General features: G+C 33.1%; 1 protein-coding gene across 1 annotated transcript in view; it reads left to right on the top strand.

Annotated features, from left to right (window-relative positions):
• Positions 1-25,839, top strand: part of LOC308658658 (A-kinase anchor protein 9-like) — a 31,053-nt gene extending 5,214 nt beyond the window's left edge. Inside the window, exons 2-7 of the mRNA XM_081311474.1 lie at positions 16,593-16,649; positions 19,590-19,835; positions 20,359-20,403; positions 23,682-23,735; positions 24,112-24,285; positions 25,237-25,839. Coding sequence (XP_081167600.1) covers positions 16,593-16,649; positions 19,590-19,835; positions 20,359-20,403; positions 23,682-23,735; positions 24,112-24,285; positions 25,237-25,434 — 774 coding nt within the window. The 3' untranslated portion in view covers positions 25,435-25,839. The remainder of the gene's footprint in view (positions 1-16,592; positions 16,650-19,589; positions 19,836-20,358; positions 20,404-23,681; positions 23,736-24,111; positions 24,286-25,236) is intronic.
• Positions 25,840-26,309: the final 470 nt, after the last annotated feature.

The raw sequence follows: 26,309 nt of genomic DNA, 5'->3' as shown, positions 1-26,309 counted from the left end.
TCCCCAGATGATATTAACAGAGCTGTAACTGAAGGTGGGTACAGTATGGCTGGAGGAGATGGGTCATTAGTGTGCTTTGGTATATATAGCTTATATCTAGGAGTGCAATCTCTCTCTGTTTCTGATCCTCCTATGAGCTACTTACCTTAACCACACTCTTTCTCCATGATGTTCTGCTTTACCTTGAGCCCCAAAGAATGGAATTGGTTATCTATGGATTGAGACCTCTGAAACTGTGAGTCCCCAAATAAACTTCTACTTCTCTTAAATTGTTCTTTCTGGTCTTTCAGTTACAGCAGTAAAAAAGCTGATTAAAGCAAATAAAACTAAGTATTCCTCCCTCCCCCCCCCCCAATAAAACTAGTGCTAGCAAAGGGAAGATGAGACTTAAACCTACCCAAGGTACAAGGCCTGCAGGTGGTACAGGTTACTTGTATAGGAGATATCACGGTGTCACAGTTTCTGAGGCATGAGAAACTACTTCACTAGTGCCCCCCATCAATGAAAGGCACAGTTTTCCCCCTAAGATCTCAAAGGGATGGTTCAGCCTACTCCACTGCTCTGCTTTGAAAGATTGAAGCAATTTCCATTCTTCAGGGGAAACTTTGCATAACTGATGGCTCGCCTAAAGTTACCAAATACATCAGCTGCATCATTATGAAATATTTATTCATAAGGAAGATACATTTTAAAAAGGGGAGGCTTTAAATGTTTTAAAACTCAACCCTTGAGGTCAAATAGCTATTAGAAAATTTACTTATTCTTAACTATTAAGAATATTTAAGGAGATAAATTAAATAGCTAATGCAAAATGTCACTCCTGTTCTCTCTCATTTATGTATACATATAGTCGTATTTATAAATATATTCAGATACATATATAAAATCAATCTATCTATATTTCTATGTATGTATGTATATGTATATATATATATATATATATATATGTATATATATATATATATATATATATATATATATATATATATATATATATATTCTGGCATTTTATTAAGGAAGGCTAATACAAATACAAAACAGGGAGGACTGTTATGTGGAAACCCAGCTGCTTTCTGAGACTTTGATTCTCCTACCAAGTGCCTTCTCTACCTCTTTCCAGGAATCTCATGTTTTCATCAGTTCTTTCTCCTCCTTTTTTCCCCTCTGTCCCTTCATCTTTGCTTCCTATCAGGCTATGTAGAATTCACTTTAGCCAGCACTTCTTAGTTATTAAATTACTATTGTCATTATCTATCTGTCAGAGCATCTCCTTTTGAAAATGTCATAATTTTCTCATTTGTCTGCTTTTCCTAATCCTATTGCTTAACCTTCTCACCCTTTGTTTCCCATTAGTGTATTTGATGCATCCCTGGCAATCTACCTATTACATGTTTACTTAAATAATTACACATGTTTAAAAAATAAACAGTGATTTTGGGGCATTTAATTTTCAATAGATGGTGCTGTGTTTTGGGATCTCCTGTTCTTTTCTCTTTTTTTGCCCAATGTGTTTCTGCAATCTATCGATGTGTCTTTATGCAAATTTAACTCATTGTGCTTGAATACTCATAGTGTATGACATGGGCTTTAATATGCTTGTTACATTTTATGCTTCATTCTCCCACTCATGGGTAAGTACTCTGGAATGTTTAGCTGTGCTGCAATAAACATCCTCTCACCTGGTTCTGTTTTGTTTTGCACCTGTTTTGAGTTCCACTATGGAATGACTTACAGGCCAGGCTGAAAGATAGGTTCTATAAATTCTTAGTTTTAGTAAGGTCCACTGAATTGTTCTTTGGAATGGCTCTACCAGTGTATATGCACCCAAGCTATTCATTTCTACCCTTTTCTTGTAGCATGCAAAATTATCCAACATTTAAAAGTTTTTCCCATATAATGTATGCAAAATGGATTGACTGAATTCAAATTGTAAATTGGAAACATTAGGTAGTTAATCCATGTTTTAAGAATTATTTTCTGAGTTTGTGTTTCTGCTGTAAGATGTACTGGCCAGTAAGTGGAATTACTGTGCTCAGACTGCACCCCTCCCTATATCCATACCTGTGACCGTGACATCACTTCCATATTGCTTCCACAAAAAGTAATGTGATTTCCTCTGATTGCAAGTTCCTTTGATGGTAAGTTAAGCAGAAAAGACACAGTGCTAGTTCTAGGGTGAGGCTTTAAGAGCAACAAGAGTTTCTGTCGCCTTTTTTGCACTTCTGCCATCAGCAGGAGAAAGATGCACCCTAGATAGCATATTGAGCTTTCTATTGCACTGAGTTACCTTAACAAATCACAAACCTCACCCACAAACCTTAAAGCAATACCAATTTACTCTTTACTGTTCTGCAGCTCCAAAGTGGATCATGCCGGGCTAAAATCAGGGTATCAGCAGGACTGTGATTCTTCTGGAGGCTCTAGGAGCATCAGTTTCTTTGGCTTGTGGGTCCCTTTTCTATCTTAAAAACCCACCACATCGATCTGAATTTGCCTCATGCTGCTGTTTCTTCTATTTTTCCTTCTGTTGTCTCTCTGTTTTGCCTTCCATCTTCTACATTTAAGAACTTCCATGATTACAATAAGCTCAGAATTTAATATGATCTTGTCTCAAAATCATTTAATTTACCACCTTCATTTAATTGACAGCCTAATTCTCTTATGCTGTGTAACCTAACTTTTATGGGTTCTGGGAAGTAGGACATGTACATCTATTGGGGACCATTAATACCACAGATAACTCTTAAAAATGAAAGCATTGTTATTCTGTGGCACACGCCTGAAATCCTAGCAACTTGGGAGGTGAGGCAGGAAAATTGCAAGTTCAATGCTGACATCAGCAAAAGCAAGGTGCTAAGCAACTCAGTGAGTCTCTGTTCTCCAAATATAAATATATACAAAATGGGGCTGAGGATATGGCTTACTGGCTGAGTGGCCCCAAGTTGAATCACTTGTACCTAAGGTGGGGGAAAAACACGAGAGCATTGTGGAGAAGATTTCAATCTAAACCCTGACCTGGAGCCCCGTGCAGCAGAGATCAACAGTGTAGCCCCAAGAGACCTGCAAGAAAGTAACAAAACATTCCTCAGCCATGTAAGTGCAACGGAATATTATACAATCATTAAAAGGATTAAGTCTGAGAGGGACATGGTAAATAGAGTGAAAACAACATTATCAGAAATAGTTTAGATGTTGCAGTGGTATACACCTGTAATCCCAGCTACTCAGGAGGCTGAGGCAAGATCCTGTCTGAGGGGAAAAAAGGGGGGGGCTTAGATTATAGCTCAAAGGTAGAGCACTACTGCCCTTTATCTCCACTACTGCGAAAACAAAACTAAACAAAATATGTACATTATTTCATTTGTATAAACATGTGCTTTTAGAATGGTATTGAAAAACTATTATAAATATAGTTATTCATGGGCTAGGGGTATAGCTCAATGGTAGAGCACAAGTTCCTAGGTTTAGTCCTCAATACCAAACAAAATTTATAAAGCAGTTCTACTAAACATAGTTAACTTTGAACAGACACATAATCAGCAAACTTAGATCAAGAGGTAGAAATAGAGAAATGGCAACAGTCTGTGCTTTCCAAAGTAGGAGAGACAGATGCTCCTGGGTAATAAGTACAGTGAGAGGTTAGATACAGTAGGATTTTGGATGTTACCCCCCCCAACATTTTGTTAAAATATTTAAAATGCTACTGACTGATTTTCTAGAATATTTTATAAGGAAAACTCTCAATATCAATTAAATGCAACCTAGCATAGTGCTTTTCAAATAGCAGGTATTCAGTAAGTGTTTGCTTCTCTCCAGCTGTGCATGCTGGCAAGATGAGCTGGTCAAAAGAGCTGGCTGCAACATTAAAGTAAGGAAAGAGCAAAGAATCATGCAACACGTGGACATGAGTTTCTCAGGTGGAGAGTGGGCCTGCTCTGCCACCTCAAGGGTCCTCTTCCACTCTGGAAGGCAAGAGGGCAAGAGAGCAAGTGCACTTGGAACCCCTCTGTTTATTAGGGAAAAGACATTTGATAGAATGTTCCACCCCAATAAGGCAGGGGATAGTGTTTCAGCAGGGGTTGCCCAATCCTGTTGGGTACTGCTCAAGCCCGGAGCTGAGGCTCTTCCTTGATGAGTGGGGGTAAAGGCCACTTGCTTGGTATAACACAAGGTGTGGCATATGTTGCCAGTCCAATATCCCCTTTACTCAAGGCTTTTGGAGGGGCTTAGCTCATGCACACGGCGGTCCCTGACATTTGCTTCTTGAATGAATGAGCAGAATGACTGAATAAGTTCTTAATGAGTGCAGTGTTACCAGCTAGGTTGGAATTTAATAAGAGTAATCCAGAATTTTCTTAATCAGAAGTCTCTTATTTCTGGTACCAGAAACCATCTAAAATGATCATTTCCCAAAATTTATTCAGAGACTTGGTTCTCCAAGTATCTCATTTGTTCATAAGACTTAAGTGTTAACATTTGATAATAGTTTTACAACGTACAACTTTTTAATCTTTTTCTTGGTAATTGGTCTTCTGTTCCTTTCTCTCTAGATTTCTCTAAATTTCCTTTCTCAAGACCTTATAATAAATGATCATTTTAAAAATAGCTTCTCACATATACAGTATAGTATCTAAATTTAAAAAAAGAATTTTTAGTTGTAAATGGACACAGTACCTTTATTTTATTTATTTATTTTTATGTGGTGCTGAGGATTGAAACCAGGGCTGCACATGTTGCTAGACAAGTGCTCCACCATTGAGCCACAACCCCAACCCCTAGAGTATAGAAGTATACTTTGTAAAGTATTTTATATTAACCAAAATCTGCAGTAATAGGAGAATGAATTATTTTATGTAGCCATTAAAATAATTCTACAAACACTTTTCAAGTTGGGAAAATGCCCACAGATAATGTCAGGTTAAAAAAAAAGGTATGTGTAAGTATTTATATAGGAAGACATCTGAGAAAACATGCACCAAGATGTCAGTTGTGGTTATTTCTGGGTAGTGGGTTATAGGCTATTTTAATTTTTTTATACTTTATTTTACAAATTCTCTACAACATTATTCTTTTATGATCAGGCACAATGTTCAGGTATCATTTAAAAAACAAAGACATTACATGCAGTATGATAAACAATTTAATGTTGTATGACTCTCATACAGAACAAGAACATGAAATGCAAAATAACTAGGTCTCCTACATTAGTGTAGTCATGGAACTCTAATTCTTACTTCAGTACCGCTTGTATTATGTAGTCAGAATTCTATATTATTGGACATTTATGGATCGCTTTTTTGTTTTTGTCATTCTTATCCATTTTCCTTGCTGTCAGTTTTTTGTTTTTTCCTATGAACTTGCTTGTCCAGCTTTGTATTTTCTCATTTGCCTCTTCCCCTAACTTGCTGCTTTAGATTTGTTGTAACAAAAGAACCAGAAACTGAGGTTAATGGAATGATTTATAAGAATCAAGGGCTAATGGAACTTAGTAGAAAGGACTTCGTGGCAATTCAGTTTTTCTGATGCTTGATAGTTCTTTGGTTTGCTGTTGGGTCCTCAGCTATCTCCTCAGTATTGATGTTGCAAGAAGCCCAATACTTGGAGATGTTAACTACATTATTAAATATTTTCAGAGCTGGGCTTGACCTCATTTACAAGTTACTGACAGAGATGGCATCACATAGGCTATCCTTGTAGTGAACCAACCAAACCATTTCAACTCCATTTTAAGTGACTTCATTTTTTCCAAGTAAAATTATTTATGTTTATATAAACAAAGTAGTCAATTATTAGTGAACAAAATTAAATAAAGGACAGTTGTGTAGTTAGAATGAAATTAGTCCTATAAATCACTTTTGCTATATTTTTAAAAAGTTCTTCAAATGTACTAGAATTCAGCAAAACCAAAGTATTACATCTCTATAGTCATTGATCTTAAAGTGTTCCTTTCATTTTGTTACTCAGGTATTTTCAGTCTTATTAATCTGTTTAATATTTATTTGACCTCCATGCAAGTCGGTGTAGATTCAGAGATAAAGAACCCACAGGCCTGCCCCTAATGTTTTCAAATTCTAATAGAGTAGAAAGTCAACCACAATACAGTAAGTGAAGTGCAGAGAATCATTTATTTACTCATTTGATAAATACATTTGTGCACTTATTGCTTGTTATATCTTGTGCTAGACTGTAGAATGTGAAAGACATGGAATCTGCTAAATGCAAGCTTCATTTAGTTAGTAGGCAGAAACATAAACAGATATTTATAAATTTAGGAGTGTAATATAATTCTGGCTCTATGAAAAACACAAGGGAGGAATATCTGATTCCATTTGGCAGTTAGAGAAGGCTTCTTGCATGGATAATCTCTGAATGAAGCCTTGAAGTTTCGAGAAAAACTAGGTGAAAAAGGAGAGAGGAAAATGAGACAGGAAGAGTAAAGCACCGAGGTGTGGAACAGTTTGACTTCCTTGGGGGAAGGTGTACAAGAGCTTGGTATTATTGGAGTATAAAGGTATAAGCAAGATATGGCAAGAGATGAAGCTAAAGAAGGTAGGTCTGAGCTCTATCCTGAGGGTCTTGAATTTCATGTTAAGGAGATTTTTATCCTGAAGGTTGTGGGATATGTTGATGGGTTTTAAGACAAGGAATAATATGGTTACATATACATTCATTCATTTAAATTCTTACATTTAAAAAATTATTTTTAACTGATACTTAAAAAGATTGAGTTTCAGATTGATCCATTTTGCAGCTGTATGGAGGATAGACTTGATGGTAAAACTATTTAGAGGCTGTTGAACTACAAATGAAAGACAGTGAAATAGGAGTGAAAGTGTGGGGAGATAATCAAGAAACATAGAGAGGATAAAATCAGAATGTGATTGGTTGGTAAAGGAGAAAACATGGATAGAAGGTTGGTGTTATCACTAAGAGAAAAACAAGGAACAGTTTCAGTTGTTGACTTCAGGAAAGATTGGGAAATCAGTTTTGGATATTTTGTATTAGAAGTTCCTTATGAGACATCTGAGTGGAATTTTTCAAAAATTTTGTTGAGAAAAGTATAACCTGTAGTGGCTAACCCAGATTGTCTGGGATCAAGTGTGACTTTGTCATTTAGTGGCTATATGTCTTTATGAAGTTATACTTAACCTCTCTGTAACTCAGTAACTCATCTGTAAATGTTGGTACTGGGGTTGATGTGAAGATTTAGCCTTTTAGTATAAAATACTTTAGAATATTGTCAGGCTGTAAAAAGTCTTAAAGAATTATGAGCCATTCTTAAAATCATTGTCATGTTGGAATTTAGAAGATTAAAGCTATATAGCAGAAAACTAGAGTAGAGAAATATGCTGGGATCAGATAATGAGGAGCTGTATGTATCACTTAAAAGTAGTATGAATTTTAACCTAAATATAGCAGAAAACTTTTTTTTAAGTGTGTTATATCTTAACCTCTGAAAGGGTTCTTTCCAAAAAATTTATTATTTTTAGGTAGGTATGCTGCCACCAGGTGGTAGGTATGTGTTACTGTTGTACAAATGAAGCAATAAAACTATCATTTTTTAAATGAAGTATTGATTTGATTAAGATCGCTGAATATAAACAGTCTAATTCTGGTAGGACTTCTTTGTTTCAAAACAAAAGCTAAGATTAGTTAAGATGAGGTAAGAGAGGGTTGTTGTAAAAATGCAGAGATTTCAGAGGAAGGACGGAGAAGTGTAGTAGGGCCTCAGAGAATCTGAAAAGCCATGGGAAATTGATGCCATTCTTGCCACCATTTCTTATCTCATTTCCATATTTTTGTATATTAACTTCCTTTATTTACACATCAGTTTGTGTATGAACAAAAATTATAGGATGAATTTCCCAACCTATGCTATATAGTGGAGTGGTTTCCCATTAAATGCATTTTTAAAAATTTTTTAAAAGGCAAAAAAAAAAACAATATATAAACAGTGGAAGCAAATCTCATAAAATAAACCGCTATCCAGTGGTTCCCAAATTTCGCTGTACACTCGAAGCTCCTGGTAAGCTTTTTAAAAATTCTTTTTACTGTTTAGAACACGCCCCATGCCAAAATCAGAAATATGATGGAAACCAAGTCTCACTATTTTAAAAAGATTTTCAAAGAGCAGAAAAGTTTAGAACCCATTGATAGAGCCACTTTGCATGATTTTGCAATACTTGAGTGATTATATATTATGGCTTCTTATAAGCCAGGTACTTTACTTGGTGTGCTTCTGTAAGGATTATTTAATGCCAGAAGGAAAACTGGCTGTATTGGATATAGAGAAAAGTGTCTTGGGCTGCAATTTATCTTGTAGGATGATCATGTGTACTGTAATTTAGAGGTCATTTTAGTGGCGTGGTTGTAATTACATGATGATCAAGTTATGCACTAATTTTAGAATCCTTCATACAAGATATCTCTTCTCTATAACCTTTCTGGACAGCTCTGCTACTTCCTTGTTCCCTACTTTCAAGAGAAGAATCTAATTGATTCACTCCTCTTATCAAAAGAGGGGGAAAACAGATGTCATGGATGGTAGGAGTTGTAAGTACTGGCCAGTTCCCTCAGAAGGAAGTTCTACATACTTTAAAAGTACTTCAGTGTTTCACCTACAGAAGAATGCATGGTAAATATATAAGATTAAAACAAGTGAAAAAAAAGACCTCTACACCTATCACTTAGATTAAAAATATTCATGTACCAATGCATTAAAATATTTATCTAATTCCACCCCTAGCACCTGAGCTAACTATAGTTCTGAATTTATCATCACCTTGCTTTTTATACCACATATGTGTACATAAACTATACTTGGTTTTCTGTTTTTGAACTTAATGGTGTCATTATGTGAAGTCTTCAGTGATTTTCCTTTTGTTCAATATCATTAGAGCATTTTCACTCCTGCAATAGTATTCCATTATAGAAATTTATCTCAGTGTCCATTCTCATCAGTGAGCATTTAGGTCATTTCCAGTTTTATTACTGTTACAAATACTACTACTGTGTTAGGTTTTGTCTGCAAGTGCCAAGGGTTTAGAGTTGTATAGAAATCATGAATCCTGTGTTCCCTTAGTCCTTGAGTACTAGAGAGTTTCTTTGAAAATGAGGTAGAAAGAGGGAGTGAAATCAAAAGCAACCTGGTGAGGCTGGTGTCGTAACTCAGTAGTACAGCACTTGGCTAGCAGGTATGAGGCACTGGGTTTAGTCCTCAGCACCATATAAAAATAACTTAATAAAATGGGAATTGTGTTTATCTACAACTAAAAAATAAAAAATGAAAAAAGCAAAACTTGTATTTGTTAATATTATCTACATGGTTTCATTATATAAATCATCAAACAGACATCCCTGGGAACTATTGATGAACACTGGATACCCATTGACCATTAACATGGATCACTGAACTGTAGCAGTTCTTTTATTTTTTTTTTCTATTTTTTTTTAGTTGTAGATGAACACAATATCTTTATTTATTTCCTGTGGTGCTGAGGATTAAACCCAGTGCCTCACATGTGCAAGGCAAGTGCTCTACCACTGAGCCAACCCCAGCCCAGTTCTTGTATTTTTGAGTTGATATTTCCTGCCAAAACTATATGCTTATCAGAAGGAATCATTTATAACCTAGACTTAAAAATTAATAATAAAATAGCCTGCATGACAATGAAATGGAGCAGAGGTAGGTGGTATCTGAATAATACTCTTTTGGATGTGATTTCTAGTAGGTATATAGTTTTATTATTCTTTAAAAAAATAGTTATTATTGAAGGTGGAATGGCAGTGGCGGGAGAAGACAGCCTGAGACATAAGCATACAAAGACTGAGTACCCTATCCCAAGCAGCAATTGTAAATGATATTCTTGCTAGACATTTTCTATCAAGCATCTGAAATGAAACTCTCACATTGATTTGGATTGCCCTAGAGCCAGGAGTACTGGATTCAGTTGACTTCAGGCTAAAAAGAAAACACTCTTGTTTTCATCATAAACATAGGAAACGATGTGATAGTAAAATGAAATGAGACTCCAATATGAAACTGTAGCCACTGCTTTAGCATTTATCACTTTGTTCCTCACTCTCTCTTGGTATTCTAGTACTAATATCATTGTATTGATTCATGGAAGAAACTGAAAAGATTGTTTCATGACCTAAATTTTTTGTTGTATATGTTTATATGTGCATATTAGATACAGAGATCTCTGTGTGTGCATATATACTTACATGCATCTATATGTATAAAATAAGCAGATATAAATGGAAAACAGGCACCATAAAAAATAGTTATAGTAACACATGGAGCCATGATAATATTATCAGTAAATATTCCTTAAAGATATGTAGGGGTAGAAGGCAGTAAAGATCTTTCAAAGAAGAAAAAAATTACCTGTAGTCTCATAATCTACAAGTAATTATTTTTAATAATTTGTTTTAATTTTTAATAGTTTGTTTCTATGCACAAATATATTTTAAAACTCCATTTGATTCATTCTATGCAGTTTTGTGCTCTTATTTTACCCAGCTTTATACTGAGAACATTTTCCCACATTAGAATTTTTTGAAAATATTTTTTGACAGCTGCATAACATTACATTGCATTAAGTAATATAGTCATGTGTAGCCATGGACCTGAATGTATCATCTTAGGGGTTTTTTGTTGTTGTTGTTGTTGTTGTTGTTGTTTGTTTTTGGTTAAAGAAACTATGTAGGAGTTCTGAAGTTCTGAGAAAGAATGCCTATAATTAATGCTTAGAGGTGCCTCTTCCACAAAAAATCAGTTTTTAAAAATTCAGCAATTATTCAGAGCTTATATGCAGTCACTGTTCTAGACTTGGAGTGTATAATGATTGATTTTTATTAAAAATCCCACCTTTCTGGAACTTTCTAGTAATTTGTTCTGAATGATACTTAATAACATGAGAATAAAATAATGTTTTGGTAATTTTATGTACTTAGATGTGATTCGTTATGAACACTGAATCATTCCACTTTTTCTGTATCCTATACCATTTTTCAGTTGGGATTATTTAGTAATAGCTATATACTGTTTGTTGACTTGTATTTTCAAGCAACAGTTTACAAATTTTCATAAGTAAAATGCTGGTTTCCTTAGAATTGCAGGTAAAGAAAGGAGAAAGGAAAGGAAATAATTGAAAAATTTTCTCAAAAAAACCCCAAGACCTGGAGGCAAGTTTAAATGATCCTTCTAATGTATCTCTTCATTATACAGTTGAAGAAACTGAATTCTCCTGATGTTAAGTGGCTTTTCCACTGTCACATAGCTAGTACTATATGACAGCCCAGCACTATATTATATGTAGTCCATATTGTTTTGAAATTCAGAAATATTTGGGTTGTCTGTATACCCAGGCCATGAAGTACACAAAATTAAGATGATTCCTTAAGCTACAGAATCTGTTTTCTTTTTAAACATGAAGGTGATCGCATTGAATGAGATTATAGGCTATAAATAGGTTTGGTCGCTCAATGATTTAAAGTCTTGTCATCTTTTCCATTCTTGATTTCCTTAGTTTTATTTAGCACTATTTTTTTCTTACAGTTTTTTTTTTTTTGAGTGGGGGGTGTGTCTTGCTGATTCTGAGGCTGACCCCAAACTCCTGCATTCAAGAGGTCCTTCTGCCTCATCCTCTCAAATAGCTGGGACTACAGGCATTCTAGTAGGCCTGGTTTGTACCTTTTTGTTATTTTGGAAAATATGATTCAGAGCATCCTAAAATGTTGCTTTTATCTTTGCTCTCATTTGCCCTTCTTCAGCTGGTTTTTAGGTTAGTCATTATAATCTTTTTGTTTCCATGGTTAGGCCACCAAATTTTTTTTCTGTGACAGTTTATATAGCTTCTTGTTTATCATCCATGAAGGAATATTGAAAGGCTTAATGACAGCCCTGAAAAGAACATATAGTCACCATAATTAGAATTATTTGGGATTTCTTCCATTTTCTACAGGAAAAACATAAAAATCACTTTTTATAGTTATTTTTAAATACTATAGAGATTACCAGATTACATATTTTTGTAACATTCTCTTTGAGGTATGTGCATTTTCACGTTTGTTTTTCCTCTCGTCAAAAAACACTTGTCAGTTTGGCGATTTCATTTGTTCATGTCTTTAAAATTAATGTTCTAGGATTGTGAAATACTATGAAAAAGGACCTAAAAATACATAGAAAGCAAATTAGTATAATGAAAGGTTGGATTTGGAGTCAGATACTCTAGTTCTGTTTTGTTTTGACACTGATTATGATATTGATCAGGTAACATTGATTTTTAAAATATTTTTTTATTTCTACACAATACATTTATTTTGTTTATTTACTTTTATGTGGTGCTGAGGGCCTCGCATGTGCTCGGCGAGTGCTTTACCACTGAACCACAACCCTAGCCCCTAACAAATTGTTTTTTATATATCAGCTTCTACATTTTTGTCTCAGTAAGATGTTTTCTGACCTCTCCCCACAGTCCCACAAATTGAATTTCCATTGTATGCTGTCTTTAATGCATATACTTTCTCTTCAAAGCACTTTTTATAACTTGAATGTACATATTTCTTTATTTGTTTAATATTATCTTTCTTACTGGATTACAATTCATGAGAGTTCATATGTGTTATTTATCACTGCATGCCCTGTCATAGCTCATGATAGGCAGTCAATAAGTATTTGTTAAATAACTGAACTATATACTTACAACCTGATATAAATCCAATTTTTATGCTTTCCAGGCATAAAACTACAACACATCTCTTTCGGAAGGCCTTTTTAAAGAAAATCAGGACAATACAGTTTCCTATAACACAATACACCTCTTCTCTCTCTTCTCGCTGTCCATATATGTATATATGAATGACTGTCAGGCTTAAGAAATTGTGCTTTAACCCTTATTTCTCACTCCATTTAATAATAGTTTGGCATTATACTGTGAAGTTCTACTTTTGAGACCATGTGTTTCATTGATGTCCAGCACAGTGCCTGGCATGTAGTAAATAGTCAATGGACACACAAAAATACACAAAAACAGACTTCAATTAGTCATTTATTTTTGAAGGAACATTATAAAAACTTGGCATGTTTTTATATATAACATTTTGAAAATGTATTGTTTTATTGAGAATGATCATATATAAAATTATGAATATTGAGTTTAAGGAACTCAATATATTTATATTCAGTTGTTTATTCATGTTCTGGTCAAGATAAGACATTTACTTGTGATCTGGTCTACTTTTGAAAGATAAATATGTGAACATAATATCTTTCCAGTAAATCTTGCAACTATTTCTGTGACTACATATGTTAACACTTTTATAATTGGCTTCCAAATGACAAACACAGATGGCTGTAGTCTGAATTTTCAGCATGTTTTAGAATAAATGTTTTCTCAGTAATTTAAAGTGCATCATTTCAGTATCATATGGTTATCTAATTGATTCAGATTTTTTTGCTTATCTGCTAGCTTGCCATTTTTCAAATTTAAAATAAAACTAAATAGCTATAAATAATTGAATATGTGATACGATCTTATTCCTTTCACATTTTTATAAAACAGTAGTCTTGCCAGAAAGCTATTGTGGATATTATTTTTATGAGAAACTTTTTGTTCTCTTTTGGTTTTTTTGGTGGAGGGAGGGAAGTTATAGTGAGAAGGATTCTTTTTATGTTCTTATTCATTTATTAGCCATTTTTGTATTTGGTCTATTTAATAGTTACAGTAATTCCAATCATATATTTCCTCTTTTTAAAAAACAAAGAAATTTACTTAGTCTCATTCTTTTATCTTTCACCTTTTAAGAGTGATTCAAGTAATTTGAAAATTGTTCATTTTAATTTTGAAACCATGGAACATTTTAATAAAGTAGAATTAGATATGCCTTTTATATGATCTTGCTTAGTGTGGTGACTTTTCAATAAAAGATAAATTATCCTTTAAAAAAATTCAACATAGGGGCTGGGGATGTGGCTCAAGCCATAGCGTGCTTGCCTGGCATGCGTGCGGCCCGGGTTCGATCCTGAACACCACATACAAACAAAGATGTTGTGTCTGCCGATAACTAAAAAATAAATATTAAAATATTCTCTCTCTCTCTCTCTGTCTCTCTCTCTTTTAAAAAAATAGATAAAAAATTCAACATACATTTATTTAATATTGCTCTAGGCTTTTAATATATAGAAGAAGGGAGGAAAAAAAGTCCTTGCCCTCATGGGGTTTACCTTCTGGTTAATTTTTCTGAAAAAATAATATAACTCATATAATGAGTAATATAGGCCTAGAACATTATCTTTTTAATTATGTCTGTAGAAGTGATTCATTCTAAATATTATAATGGAACTACTTCTACTTTTTATTCCATATCTGTGTGCTACTATTTGCATTTAGTAACAGATATTCTTATTTTGGAGGGTTTTTGTTGTTGTTGTTGTTGTTTAAATCAAACTTTCCATTCTTTATTTATTTATCTTTCATTTTGTGCTGACGGTTTAACCTGGGCCCTGTGTGCATGCTAGGCAAGCACTCTACCACTGAGCCACATCCCCAGACCTAAGTCATTCTTTCTATAATGCAAAGTTAATAATTTTTTTCCTTTGTTATATATTTGACATTTGAATAAATTTTAGATATAAATTATTGATATAATCTGACACTTGGAATTCTAAGCAAAATCTTCATCTTTGCCTTGATAAATTTTGCTGACTAAATATATTCTAATGCAGAAACATGATATTTCAAGAAGTTTCTGAAATTGAGTATATTAGAAATCTCATTATTAGTATTTATTTTTTGGCATTGCATTCTCTCTAAGGGATGTTTTAAAATAATGCTCCTGGATTTTTGATTCTATTTATAGATAAAGTATTTGCCAATATTCTAGTTAGTTTGTTTTTAAGAATGATCTGCTATGCTTCAAGTAGTTCAAGTACATTCCAGCAGCTTAATAATGTGCAAATAGAGGCAACTGGTCTTGCACCTGTTCCTCAACGCACTGGGTAGTTACTAAATAACTGGGAAAAATGTTAAATGTGAAATATTTTTATACTTTGTAAGTATAATCATGAGCTATTTTTGACTTATGAATTAAATATCTTCTTTAAGGGAATAGGACATGTTTATATGCTTTTCTTCATCTACAGCAGATAATTTAAGTATAAAATGTTATTTATAAATAATATATTTGCCACATATTTTGATAGTAACATTAGCAAGATTGCTTTAATACTTTAGATAATAAGAAATTTATTTGCTGTCTTTGTAATTGGTCTGGTTAATAGTTATGGTAATTCTAAGCATATATTTCCTCTTTTTAAGGCAGAAAGGAACTTACATGTGGTCTTCTTTTTTCTCCTCTTAAGAGTGATTCAGGAGCTCAAATTAAATTTAAGAAGTCTTTGTCAGTAGTTGCTTTATACAAAAATCAGAAAACTTAACTCTATTTAAAAAAATACAGTAATAGCTCAGCAATAGATCCTTTGCCTAGCACGTACAAGGCTGTGGGTTTGATCCTCAGTACTACATAAAAATAAATAAAATAAAGGTATTGTGTCCATCAAAAAAAATTCATAAGAATAAATAAATAAAATGTAAGTGAGCAATAGGAAAAATACCTGTAATCTGAACTCCAAATGTAAACAAAAGTTGTTAAGGTTGTAGTTTTCCAGAATTTATCTATGCCTATGAATATAATGATATTTAAATTCATACTGGATATAATCATTGAAAGCTATGAGCCTGAGACTTGCCTTATCTTTTTAAAAATGAAGTATAATTTTCCTTTCATGAAAAGAAATAGATATGCTACAATACTACTTTATACCTGCTATTATATCACAAAGTCTTTAATAGCAATTGCTTGCATTGGTATTTTTAATATAAGTTCACCATAATTAGTCTAGTGTTACCTGGTATATAATGTGTACTTCTGATTTTAGGTGGTAAGAAAATATTTTAGGTCTTAAAAAACTTTGGATAGTATTGTAAGAAAGTTTTTACCGTTTTCAGTTTTCTTTCTGCTTATGATAACGAAAATCTGTCTGATGCTTGTCTGTCTTTAACAGTCTTTTATTGTCCATTTTTTTCATAGCCTTCAGCAACCTCTAACTAAAATTTCAATAATAGATTTATCATTTCTTTTATTTTCAGTTTATCTCTTAAAAGAAATAACAAGTGATATTAACTTTCAATTTAAAGAAAATACACTGTTTAAAATATATTAAGTAAATGATAACGTATCGATGACTAGGGTTTGGTACAAATTCTGATGATGACAGACAAATGATAAAACACTGCTGTTTAAAATTTTAAGTTACTTGTAAGTTTTTCCCACTATAAATATGGCTGCAGTGAGCATTTGTATAGCTAATAGGCTAATTATCTTTTTTGTATAAAAGATAATTATAGACGATATCTTTTGTATAAAGTAGTAGAACAGAACAAGTGTGTTTGGAGCTCCTTGTTTTTGTGTGTATTTTCATATAATCTTAAATCCAGAGATTATACTGTGAATGAGAGTCCCTCTATTCCCCTATTCTAGTTATAGAGTAGTTATTCCCCTAACTCAGCTAATTTCCTCTTCTTTAGGCAGAAGCCATGGAGGACGAAGAAAGAAGGAGAATGATAGAAGCTGGTAGAAAGAAGGTAGGAGAGCAGGGGACCGCCGGGCCAGAGGTGGGAGGCGGTGGCCGGGCAAGGGTGGGAGGAGGCCTGGGAAACGAGTTTGCGGCAGCCGGGTGCGCTCAAGCCGTAGTGTGCTTGCCTGGCATGCGTGCGGCCCGGGTTCGATCCTGAACACCACATACAAACAAAGATGTTGTGTCTGCCGATAACTAAAAATTAAATATTAAAATATTCTCTCTCTCTCTCTCTCTGTCTCTCTCTCTTTTAAAAAAATAGATAAAAAATTCAACATACATTTATTTAATATTGCTCTAGGCTTTTAATATATAGAAGAAGGGAGGAAAAAAAGTCCTTGCCCTCATGGGGTTTACCTTCTGGTTAATTTTTCTGAAAAAATAATATAACTCATATAATGAGTAATATAGGCCTAGAACATTATCTTTTTAATTATGTCTGTAGAAGTGATTCATTCTAAATATTATAATGGAACTACTTCTACTTTTTATTCCATATCTGTGTGCTACTTTTTGCATTTAGTAACAGATATTCTTATTTTGGAGGGTTTTTGTTGTTGTTGTTGTTGTTGTTGTTGTTTAAATCAAACTTTCCATTCTTTATTTATCTTTTATTTTGTGCTGACGGTTTAACCTGGGCCCTGTGTGCATGCTAGGCAAGCACTCTACCACTGAGCCACATCCCCAGACCTAAGTCATTCTTTCTATAATGCAAAGTTAATAATTTTTTTCCTTTGTTATATATTTGACATTTGAATAAATATTAGATATAAATTATTGATATAATCTGACACTTGGAATTCTAAGCAAAATCTTCATCTTTGCCTTGATAAATTTTGCTGACTAAATATATTCTAATGCAGAAACATGATATTTCAAGAAGTTTCTGAAATTGAGTATATTAGAAATCTCATTATTAGTATTTATTTTTTGGCATTGCATTCTCTCTAAGGGATGTTTTAAAATAATGCTCCTGGATTTTTGATTCTATTTATAGATAAAGTATTTGCCAATATTCTAGTTAGTTTGTTTTTAAGAATAATCTGCTATGCTTCAAGTAGTTCAAGTACATTCCAGCAGCTTAATAATGTGCAAATAGAGGCAACTGGTCTTGCACCTGTTCCTCAACGCACTGGGTAGTTACTAAATAACTGGGAAAAATGTTAAATGTGAAATATTTTTATACTTTGTAAGTATAATCATGAGCTATTTTTGACTTATGAATTAAATATCTTCTTTAAGGGAATAGGACATGTTTATATGCTTTTCTTCATCTACAGCAGATAATTTAAGTATAAAATGTTATTTATAAATAATATATTTGCCACATATTTTGATAGTAACATTAGCAAGATTGCTTTAATACTTTAGATAATAAGAAATTTATTTGCTGTCTTTGTAATTGGTCTGGTTAATAGTTATGGTAATTCTAAGCATATATTTCCTCTTTTTAAGGCAGAAAGGAACTTACATGTGGTCTTCTTTTTTCTCCTCTTAAGAGTGATTCAGGAGCTCAAATTAAATTTAAGAAGTCTTTGTCAGTAGTTGCTTTATACAAAAATCAGAAAACTTAACTCTATTTAAAAAAATACAGTAATAGCTCAGCAATAGATCCTTTGCCTAGCACGTACAAGGCTGTGGGTTTGATCCTCAGTACTACATAAAAATAAATAAAATAAAGGTATTGTGTCCATCAAAAAAAATTCATAAGAATAAATAAATAAAATGTAAGTGAGCAATAGGAAAAATACCTGTAATCTGAACTCCAAATGTAAACAAAAGTTGTTAAGGTTGTAGTTTTCCAGAATTTATCTATGCCTATGAATATAATGATATTTAAATTCATACTGGATATAATCATTGAAAGCTATGAGCCTGAGACTTGCCTTATCTTTTTAAAAATGAAGTATAATTTTCCTTTCATGAAAAGAAATAGATATGCTACAATACTACTTTATACCTGCTATTATATCACAAAGTCTTTAATAGCAATTGCTTGCATTGGTATTTTTAATATAAGTTCACCATAATTAGTCTAGTGTTACCTGGTATATAATGTGTACTTCTGATTTTAGGTGGTAAGAAAATATTTTAGGTCTTAAAAAACTTTGGATAGTATTGTAAGAAAGTTTTTACCATTTTCAGTTTTCTTTCTGCTTATGATAACGGAAATCTGTCTGATGCTTGTCTGTCTTTAACAGTCTTTTATTGTCCATTTTTTTCATAGCCTTCAGCAACCTCTAACTAAAATTTCAATAATAGATTTATCATTTCTTTTATTTTCAGTTTATCTCTTAAAAGAAATAACAAGTGATATTAACTTTCAATTTAAAGAAAATACACTGTTTAAAATATATTAAGTAAATGATAACGTATCGATGACTAGGGTTTGGTACAAATTCTGATGATGACAGACAAATGATAAAACACTGCTGTTTAAAATTTTAAGTTACTTGTAAGTTTTTCCCACTATAAATATGGCTGCAGTGAGCATTTGTATAGCTAATAGGCTAATTATCTTTTTTGTATAAAAGATAATTATAGACGATATCTTTTGTATAAAGTAGTAGAACAGAACAAGTGTGTTTGGAGCTCCTTGTTTTTGTGTGTATTTTCATATAATCTTAAATCCAGAGATTATACTGTGAATGAGAGTCCCTCTATTCCCCTATTCTAGTTATAGAATAGTTATTCCCCTAACTCAGCTAATTTCCTCTTCTTTAGACTTGACATGTTCATTTCTTACCCCTCAATATTTAATAAGTTCATTCACAAGTACCTAGTGTTACAAACTTTACAACCCGAATATTCAATCCAATAGTTATTCTGAAACTGTGAAGTCATCTATATTATTATCATCATTTTAATTTGGTGATAGTTTGATCTTTTAAAGAAAGTGATCCCAAAGAAAAATTATCATTGATGTTAATGATACTTTTTCCTGCAGCTTGCCGAGTTTCGAGAAAGAAGAGCTCGATTGGATGGACAAAACCCTCATAAGAAGCCAAAAAAGAAGAAAACCTCAAGCAATAAAAATGATGTTCATGGCTTGAATATTGATCAATCAAAGAGTGAGGAGATGTTCATAAATAGTTCTCAGGGTGTTGGATCGGCCGTGATGCCTGAATCCACAATAATGAGAACTCTAAACAATGAAGAAACACTTAAACATGAACAAGTTTTTTCTGTTGATGTAAGTATTCATCCAGATTTTAAAACATTCTACCTCTAACTAGAAAGTTGTGGCAGTGAAAAGTCATTAGCATCCACCTGAGGGAAGCTTGACAAAGTCATTGACTTTTTAGCATCAAGAATTGATAATTCTTTTAAAGAACTTGAATTTTTCTGATGGCATGTTAAGGATTTAGTTTTATTTAAAAGAGTTACATAAATTAGAGGAATGGTGTCTTTGATGCTTTTGGCTTACAGATGACATCTACTATATATGTAAAAGTTCTTGGTACTTTTGTATTTATAACAATGGCTTGTGATAAATTTTATATGCATTATTATAAGTCATTGTAATTCATAATGAAATGAAATTTTTAAAGATTTGGATAATTTTTACTAGTTTTTTAATAGTATTTTTGTGAATTTTCTATCATTGTTACTAACAGCAATGTCTTAGTAAAGCAGGATTTTTTTTTTTTTGTAAAGTATGATATTTAGCAGGGGAAAAATGTCATAATTGTAATCATGTTTTACTTTTGTTTTAGCTGGAAAGTGAGATTTCAACCACAGCAGATGATTACACTTTGGAGGTAAGACTAACATATCCCAATTAAAAATGTCATAGATAAAACTGATATTTTTTTCGAAATTATTGATTGTTGGTACTTTATTTCTTATAAATTATATGCTTCTGTATATATTTAATATAACTTAACATAATATAATATAAATGGATTGAAAAACTGAAAATTATATTTTACTGCTGTATCTTTTTCCAGTGGTTAGCTAAAGTCTTAACTGTTTGAATTGCTTAATCCTTAATTATATAGCAGCCATATTTTGGTTTTTAGGAAAGTGAGTCTGCATTTCTAGGACCCATCACCATTTTAAGATAGCCATTTAGCACAGTAAAAATTTTATAATTTAGTATGATTTTTTATAGTAATGCTTTTTACAAATGTTTGAATACTAGTTTAATAAAATGTGTTTATTGGAATTAATGTTGCTGTAGTGTTGTGTATGTGTGCATGTGTGTACATGTGTGTTACTGGGCATTGAACTCAGGGCCTTGTACATGCTAGGAAAGCACTTTGTCACCAAGCTACATTCCCAGCCCTTTTTCAGTTTCATTTTAAGATAGATTCTCACTAAGTTGCCCAGGCTATCTTTGAACTTGTGATCCTCCTGATGCACGGTGTGCATCACCATGCCTGACAATGATGATTTTTATTTTAGGTGATAAACTGTAAAATAGGCATTGGTCTCTTAAGAAATACCTGCCTTCTTTATATGTTTGCAATAAGTATCACTTTGTTATCTTATTCTTTTTAGATATGATTGTCATTTCTTTGCTCCCAAATTTAGAGTACATGGAAAATTATTATTTACTCTGAATGTTTAAGCAACTTAGTATATTTCATAAGTCTGAATTTATTGTAGGCTTCTAATAGAAAAACTAGGTTCTTTTTTTTTTTAAGAGAGAGAGAGAGAATGAATATGAATCTTTTTTGTAGATGGACACAACATGATGCCTTTATTTTATTTTATTTTTTTTTAATGTGGTGCTGAGAATCAAACCCAGGTCCCGCCCATGCTAGGCGAGTACTCTACCACTGAGCCACAATCCCAGCTCAAAAAACTATGTTCTTAAATTAACATATTACAGTTTTTATTTTTGTTGTTTGGGTGTGGGTGTATGTTTGTTACTGGGGATTAAACCCAGGGATGCTCTACCACTGAGCTACATTCCCAGCTGTTTTTATCTGAAACTGACTTGCTAAGTTGCTCAGGCTAGCCTTGTACTTGCAAACCAGAATTATCTCAACTTTATCCATGGTGTGGTTGACTCTGAGGACCTGCCTTTGAACATCTCCCAAGAAAATGCTCCAGTAGAGCAAAATCTTGAAAGTCATTCACAAAGACATTGTTAAAATTTGCCTTGAGCTTTTTTCTGAGCTGGCACAAAATAAAGAAAACTACAGGAAAAAAATGTCAGAGGCATTCTCTAAAACTCTCTAAAACCTGGAAGCTCTGAGGACTCCCAATAACTACTGATGCCTTTCTGAGCTGCTTGACTATCATACCTCCCAGTCTGGAGGTGAGATCACTTTTCTGTCAAAAATGTCTGTTGCCTGAAGGAGACTCAGGTCTCATCACTGAAGAGAGCAAAGATCAGATAGCAACTCTGCTTTTGTGGAGTGGAGAAACAGGGCTTTCAGGTTGTGTATTGGTGAGTATTGCATGCTGTAGCTTGGGGAATTTGGTGGGAAGGCCTGCAACTAACTAAAGATGAGGATGAGAAGAATGAAATGGAGGGGAGTGAGGTGAAGTTTGAGAACTCTTCTGCAAACTTATGAAAGAAATCTTAGATAAGAAGTTGAGAATCTTAGTTATGAAGGTTGTGACAATCCTCCAGTAGGCTGTCTTAAACCTGCTGCATTGTGACTAGTACTCAGGGCTGAACAGCGAACTCAGAGCAGATCATAACAGTCCAGGCACTTCAAGACAACTCTACAATGGGCAACATGATGACCAGAAAGTACTTGGAGATAGATCCTAACCAACTCATTGTGGGGCATTATAAATATGTTTAAACTGAATTAGAGGAGAACTAACTGAATATTTGCTATAGAGGTATTAGATATAATTATTATACTGGATAAATAATTTATGTAATACTGATAACATGATATTTGACATGATCTTTGATGGATATTTACAAATATTCATTTTATTACACTGTTACTTCAAAATAGAAATTTTAGTGTGTACTAAAATCAGAATGTGTCATTTCTGAGTCATGAAAAACTAATTGAAATTTAGAAGTATTATAATTTGAAAATTATCACAAGTGACTTTATATCTAGAATTAGTATTCCTACATTCTTGTGGTTTTTCACCAATTGCAATAATGTGTTAACAAAAGTTGGTTTTTTGCCTTCCCTTTAGCTTCATTTCTCAGAGATTATTCTTAGAATAAAAGTAGAGCAATCAAACTGATTTTTAAAAAGTCTCTTAGTTAGGACCCTCTCCCCCTTTTATTTGGCAGTTGTGGGTATTGGGCCTTGCACATACTATGCAGATGCTCTACAACTGGGCTACATCTTCAGTCCTAGGATTTGTACTTTTTAAAGTGTCATGGCTCATATAGACTTAATCCTAACTCTAGACATTCTGACTAGTCTGTCCTACATATTTCAGTGTTAACAATTTCATTCTCCTGGGTTCTATTGACATAGAATTGTGAAGGCTTAAGATATGGGCAGGAATGTGGGCAGGAATGAAGTTGGTTTTTGTACTCTATCATCCTCCTTTCTCTTACTACAACATATCTGTGCTACAGACAAGTGGTGATATGTTAAAGAAAACCCCCTCATCTGTCTGGATGGCGTGACTAGCAGTAGTACTATCCCCAGAGGAAAGTTCTTAGGGGAGTGTTCTTTACCTCTTTATTTCCCTTGGTTTGCTTACTAGCCTTTAATTAAATTTATACCAGTAAATGGTTTTATTTGAAAATAAATAGGGCTTAATTTTAAAAATATATTTAGCTAATTTTAAGGAAGCATTTTGTAAAAGAAGATCTAGTAACTTGAAGCTTTTAGTTATCTTTCTGAAGACTAAATAGGAACTGCACTTAGAACTTCAGTTACTTAAATGAAAGTGTCTTTTGCATTGTAAGAACTTAGATGTTTGAGGAATGATTGACATTTGATATGCCTCTTAGATACTTCAGTTAAATATAATCACCATATTTGTTTTGCTATTAAGGCATTTTCCCTAGATGTAAAAGATACAGTTAGTAGAAATATTATTGTTAGGTAAATAAAATTTGGTCTATCATAATATATCAGGAAATTTTTTTATACAGGTAAATGATTGCTGTAATGTGGTGAAAACAGAAAAGCCTACCAATTTATTAATGGTACAGTATATAAAACTACTCATGATACTAATGTTTTTTATTATTTAAAACCATTTGACTTACTAACCAAGCTTTCTCCTGTATGTAATTCTTTCTGTATGTGATTTCTAAAAGTTACTAGATCTTCTTTACTGCTTAACAAAACAAAGTTACCTCATTTTCATTATAACATGGAATTGGAACAAAATTTGCAGATATGCTGTTTAGGTGCTTTTAAGGTAATATCACATTAATAGCAAACCAGATTGCTATAGAAGTGAACTTCAAAGTGAAGAGTGATGTTTTAAAGTGGATTTTGCTATGGAATTCAATATTCGAATTCCTCTCTCAGGAATGTTGCTAGTACTGAATTATTAAAAATATTTGGTTGATTTAGGAAGAAGAATTTGGTGTCGTTGATTCTTATTCTGAACAAGGCACACACTATAGTGAGACTCGCCTAGAGTTGATAGAAAACGAATTAGTTGGGAAACCTGAACATGAGCCCGAAGAACTGAACAGAGAACTGGAAGAAATGAGGGCCACCTATGGGACTGAAGGATTGCATCAGGTACATTTACCTTCTGTGGCCTTTGTTTGCTACTCACAAAAACAAAAAAGGAAATTTTTTAAAAAATATTTATTTTTTAGTTTTTTTTTTAGGTAGACACAATATCTTTATTTTACATTTATGTGGTGCTGAGAATCGAACCCAGTGCCTCACACATGCTAGGCGAGGCACTACCACTTGAGCCACATTCCCAGCCCTCCAGGAAATTTTAATGATAGTTTATGTATTTAATGAGAATTACAGGTGTTAACTTAAGATTATCTCATTCATGAGAAAAATGGGGTTCTTGCGCATAGTATTAAGAATCCCATTTTACAACTAGAATTCAACTAATAGGGGTAACATGTATGTTACTTTGTTTATTTAACTTAATAAGATAGAGTAAAATAACTTTAGTGATTTCAGGATAGATGTTTTTCTAATGAGCCTGAAAGAAAATTGTGGTATAAATCACAGTTTTTAAAAAAATGATGACTTAAACCCATTAAGAATATCAGCAAGTCCCTGTAAATATTCTCTGCAGTTAGAGTGACATCTCTTGTATTAAGTAATAAGTTATGAACTCAAGATGAAAATGGGACATTAATGAGGATGATAGAATAGATATCAGTTTCATCCTCTCCAAAAACAAGTTTGTGGTGTTGCCTGGTAACAGATTGGGGGAGCTCCCCAATATAAAGGCATTTGCTTCTAGAATTAGATATATAGAAAAGCCAGAACAAGTGAAAATTTTTTGCATGTGCACATTAATTTCTTTGAGATTGATTTGGAAGTAAAACAAATTTCTTAAAGCTCATAGCTTTCAAATGTGGGAGATAGCATATAAATTGTAAGAATTCCACTAATGTGCTTTGAATCTCATATTTTTAAAAAAGTTGCTTGTAATAATGATAATCAGTTTTATGTAAAATATAAGCCTAGAATGTAATTCTTTTCTCTGATTTCCTTTAGTTACAAGAATTTGAAGCAGCAGTTAAACAAAGAGATGCTATTATCACACAGCTCACCGCCAATATACAACAGGCAAGAAGGGAAAGGGATGAAACGGTGAGAGAATTTTTAGCGTTGATGGAGCAAAGTCAAAAATTGCAGATTCAATTCCAACAAGTAAGTATTACAAGTAGAACAAGACTTACTCGATTTTTATAACGAATTTTTAAATTTTTTCACTTTCTAGAACAAATCTGTTATAAAGCCATTTGTTTATTCGTACTGGAAAAACTAGTGAATAAGTGTTATGTTAATCAAGAATTTAATTTATACTTCTTGGGTAGTTTCTTGCTGTTATTTTCTTTGTACTTTTCCCTGTCTCTATTTAAAAATTCTACAAAGTCTTATCAGGTGTATTTTTGCAGAAATTAACCTGCAGTTACACCCTACTTTTTCCAACCCTGGTATGGTTTTATGTTAATTAGGTTCTCAATTATAACTAGACTGACAACTGGATATATTCCATTAATCTTTAGTTGGAACTATAATCTAATTGCATTAAACAAAAGGGAGGAATTTAAGGTAAGAATACAGGCTTGTTTATAGAACTTAAGGGCAGAAATACAATCAGAACTCTGAGAGAAATTGGAACTAGAGTTTGAAAAGTAATCAGGAATCCAGGAAGAACTTTCAGTCCGCATTTTTCTCTGCCTGTCTGCCTGTCTTATTTCTCCTATTTTCTCAGCTTTATAATGTGAAAGGTAAATTCTTTGGCTCATTACCCAAAGTGCACATGACCTATCAGCATGTTGACAGCATGGAAACATGTTGACTGAGATTGTAAGCCTATGAAGTGAGCATACTTTCCAGAGAACCCCTGTGGGCTGAGGGTACGATAAAGTGTCACTTAAAATTTAATATTTTGAGGATTCTATTTTTAAGTTACAGGCTAGTGAAACTCTACGAAATAGCACTCACAGTAACACAGCTGCAGATTTACTGCAAGCCAAACAACAGCTTGAAGAACAAGACCATCTATTAGAAGATTATCAAAAAAAGAAGGAAGACTTCAAAATGCAAATTAATTTCTTACA

This window comes from Spermophilus citellus, assembly GCF_964194105.1.
Source record: "Spermophilus citellus genome assembly, chromosome: 10".
NCBI lineage: Eukaryota > Metazoa > Chordata > Mammalia > Rodentia > Sciuridae > Spermophilus > Spermophilus citellus.
Note: the sequence above shows the minus strand (reverse complement) of the source record. Positions and strands in the feature narration are given on the sequence as shown.